This window comes from Mandrillus leucophaeus, unplaced genomic scaffold (genome assembly GCF_000951045.1).
Source record: "Mandrillus leucophaeus isolate KB7577 unplaced genomic scaffold, Mleu.le_1.0 Scaffold690, whole genome shotgun sequence".
Lineage (NCBI taxonomy): Eukaryota > Metazoa > Chordata > Mammalia > Primates > Cercopithecidae > Mandrillus > Mandrillus leucophaeus.
The window spans coordinates 2,209,829-2,214,070 of record NW_012107475.1 but is presented as its reverse complement, the minus strand read 5'-3'; the positions used below and the strand labels follow the sequence as shown (position 1 = coordinate 2,214,070).

The window sequence follows — 4,242 nt, the reverse complement described above, 5'->3', positions numbered from 1 at the left end:
ATGTGAGAGAAAAACGCGAGGTAAAAAGGAGTAAGAAGAAAAGTCAGTAGCAATGAAAAGTGAAAGTAGGCAAAAATTGCACAGCAGAAAGCAATTGAACTATTAAAAAAAGAACGAAAGACTGAAAAGACAAAAAATTAAGAAAATAAGCTTAAAAATAAAAACTTTATAAAGAAAAAATATGTTTGGTAATTGATTTCTCAAAAATGAACTTTGCTACTAGTATATTTGAACTTTAAAACAAAATATTTGAGTCTTCTGGAAAAAAATTAAAACAGAAATGTTTATGAACCAGAAATAAACACTTCTGGTGTCAAATTTTTGTGTTAGTTACAATATTTGTATTATCATATTTTACAAACTCAATTCAAAAGTCACCTGGATATTGGAATAATTTAAATGCATCACGCATTCACTTCCTTCAAGTTGTTGACACTAACAATGCACGTTTAGCAATTTCAGCAGCTTATTTATTTATTTTCCTTTTTTTTTTTTTTTTTTGAGACAGGATTTCACTCCAACTGGCCAAGCTGGAGTGCTGTGTCACCATCTTGGCTCACTACAACCTCTGCCTCCCGAACTCAGGTGATTCTCCAGCCTCAGCCTCCCAGGTAGCTGGGACTACAGGTGCATGCCACCACACCAGACTAATTTTTGTGCTGTTGGTAGAGACAGAATTTTGCCATGTTTCCCAGTCTGGTCTCAATCTCCTGGGATCAAGTGATCCTCCCACCCTGGCTTCCCAAAGTGCTGGGATTACAGGCATGATCCACTGCGCCTGGCCTAACAGCTTATTTCTTTACAAAAACACAAAAATATTAACAAGTTTTATAAGAAAGGAAATCTTTATAAATTCTCAATATTCAGTTAAGAAAAACTGATCCATTGCAATTAATATAGTCACATAGGACCATACTGAATGTAATGTTTTGCTTATATTTCATTATTCAATAAATTTGATTATATAACAGTGATTTTCCAAGTAAATGTGAAATCCATATCCAATACTTAATCTAGTCATATGAGAAATTTACTTTGAAAATAATTAAATTTAAAATATTTGACTAAATCTAATTTATCTTATTTTTTTGGAAATTGGATGTCCAGAAGTTTATTTTAAAGTTGATTAATTTTTATAAATTTTTTACAAAGAAAGTTAAATAATTTGACAAAATACTGACTTAAGTCACATAAAACCAAATTCAGTGATTTTTTAAAATTTATTATTCTGTCTCCAACTAAACTATAATCTCTTCGAAAGTGAGAACTAGAATACTCAATGTGTGGTGTAACTTTTGGCACTCAGTAGGAACTTGATGAATGCTTCATGAAATAATTTATTTTATATCTTGAATTAATCTATTTTTTTAAATTACTATTTCCACTGCACATTTGCACTGTCAGTTGTGTTTCTGTGAACACAGAAAGAAAATATCAATGTTTAAAAATTTGCCCAAGCTACAAAAAAATGTAAAAATACTTGGTAAGATATAAAAGGAATTATAAAGTGATAATAGCTGCCTAAAGTGAAATCCCTCAACTGGTCTACTCTGGCCCAGTGAGTGGGCCAGAGTAAGGAGAAGAGAGAAAAAATAGAGGAGGGCAAGGCACTCTACATGACAGAAACTTTTTACAAGCACACTTTCATTTAAATGTTCCACAGGGCTGTCTCTGTAGAAACCACTGTGAGTTCAGTGGGACAGCCCCTTTCAACTCTGTGTCTCCCAGAATATTACCTTGGTGAATGTATAGATAATAAGAAATGTCTCTGTATTTTTAGCCCTTAAATCTTGCCTCATTTCAACAAAAGTAAATGTGTGTATGGGAAACACTTTTCCAAGTAATCATTCTATTCTTCTGGAATAGTAAAGTTTTGTAGAATCTGAACATCCTATTATTACAGTTTCAATAAATACATTCTGTGTTATTCAAAAAGAAAAACTTACTGGGAAAAAATGTTACACTTGGGCTGATTTTCCTCAAAACAGGAATAAAATATTGTAAAGCAAAACCTCCTTAGCATTTTCAAAGATTAAAATGGTTGGTCTTGATGAGCATATGTTCAGTTGTACAACTCTCCACCCCTTGAGGTATATGCTATTATTAAGAATTGTGCACAAATAACAGCGTTGTTACACCCTTACATTTGTGAATCGAAAGAAGTTTGTGTCCTATCATTTTAATTTGTAAATTTCAGGTAACCAGCAGAACTTACCTTGAAAAAAGTCATGGTTGCACCATCCTCTACTGCTCCATATTCTATCTTGGTTTGTTTAGCTAAATCATCAGCAGAGTCAATAGGGGATTCCATGCGTTCCACTGTCAGAAAGGCGGCTAAGTTAGCAGTATACGAAGAAATGATGATAAGTGTGAAAAACCACCAAATGCCTCCCACTATCCTGGTGGACAGTGCTTTGGGCATGAGCTCAGAACCTAACAGAGAGTGGGGGAAAGGTGAAACGAATATAGAGAATTTGATCAGCAATCAGATACTTTTGGTCACAGTGGCAGAATGGAATCACTGTGTAATAAAAGCTTAAATCAAAGATTTACATATTACTTTAGTAAACAAGCAACAACCATTGAGAGAGCAGAGGCTAATTTCAGAAAATAGACAATCTTTTAGGACATTCTTGTTTAAATATAGTGACAGGAGACTCCAGTTCTATCTGAGATGATGCAAAGTTCCAATTAAAATATTAATGAGTAAACATTTTTTGATAAAAATAGCATTAGAAGAGAATTTTTAAGCTTTCTGGTTTGTAAACCACATGTATTGTTTTTTCATATTTTGTTAGTTATGAGGGTTTCAGAGGAAGTGCTTAAATATACGTTTGGATCCATTTCTTAAGCTTTTTGTAAATTTCATTTTTCATGTGCATATAGCTCAAACATTTTATCCTGTTATTTTTTAAAGTTATGTATAATAATAAAATAACTACTATTACCCACACTTCTTGAAATGATGTGGGGTTTTAATGTAGTGTTTATTTTAAAATAAGATAATAAATAATGTTCTCCTGTATAAGCAAATATCTCCCATCACTATGGTTAGCATCAATTAAAAAATTAGAATATGAATATATATCTAAATTGTCACATTTATTTTTACACATATATAAATATTTTATAAATATATCAGAATGTATGGCTGGAGTTGCCTGCTCATTGTCTTAATAAAAGAATGGGATCTGAGAATTATATTTTACTTTTGACTATTATTAATTTTAATTCATTTAGACTATAAGATAAAATCCTACCAATTTTAAAATTTGGTCTGTTATTTAAAGTTTAATTACAGCTTACCACATTGTTTATATTCTTAATGCTTAAACAAACATATCAACATGTACAATTTTTTATAAGTAAGGTGTACTAAATTTGTAGATATGTACATTTTACTATTCACTTTTAATCATTTTGAATCTATCAAGAAAGCATAGGCTACAAAGTACTTAATTTTATTTGTGTTTGAGTAAAATGGAATGAAGCAAAGACGGACTTACAGTCATATCTTTAGTATAATCTCTGATGCAGTAAGGTAACACATCTTTAGATGGAATAAAAAATAAAACAAATTATTCACACGAAGCTTGAAAAATAGGTGGTATTATGACTGCACTATATCAAAACAGCCCATCTTATACTGCAGTTCATCTTACCATTGCAATTTCAAACAAACAAACAAAATTTTAAAAGCAGTCAAACTTGGACATGACAGCCAACTCCAGCTCCAGATTCTGCCTACGACTCTGTAAGGAAGAAAAAAAAAAAAAAAAAAAAAAAAAAACCAGAAAAGTACCTTTCTGATGTAGTTGCTCCTAGGCCCTGTCAGACACACACTCGGACACTGAAACACTAAATAATCCCAAGATGATGAGCAGCGTTGGCTGCCTATTTTGCTTTTTTTGTGTTTTTTGTTTTGTTTTGTTTTGTTTTGTTTATTTTTTTAAAACAACACCACCAATAAAGTCAAACAAGACTGGGAAAGAAAAGAATAGTGGAGACATTTGACATAAATGGCCCAATTACCACAAGTTCATATCTTACCCAAGGACTTAAAGCGAGTACCTCCTAGTCTTGTGAATCAGAGCCTGGTTAGGGGCTGACTGTCATGTACTCAAGGTAACGTCATGTCCAGCACTATATCCCACTAATTCCTGGGAAGCTGGGCATCAGCCAGAATAGTATGGGTTCCTCTTTCATGTATCCACCAGCAGTGACGTAGTTATGTGGCGAAGC

At 32.5% G+C, this 4,242-nt stretch overlaps 1 protein-coding gene across 2 annotated transcripts in view; it reads right to left on the bottom strand.

Annotated features, from left to right (window-relative positions):
* The window catches only part of GRIK2 (glutamate receptor, ionotropic, kainate 2), a 747,114-nt gene that overhangs the window by 162,983 nt on the left and 579,889 nt on the right, over positions 1-4,242 (bottom strand). For both annotated transcript variants that reach the window (XM_012002617.1, XM_012002618.1), the window contains one exon: positions 2,216-2,433. In XM_012002617.1, coding sequence (XP_011858007.1) covers positions 2,216-2,433 — 218 coding nt within the window. The remainder of the gene's footprint in view (positions 1-2,215; positions 2,434-4,242) is intronic.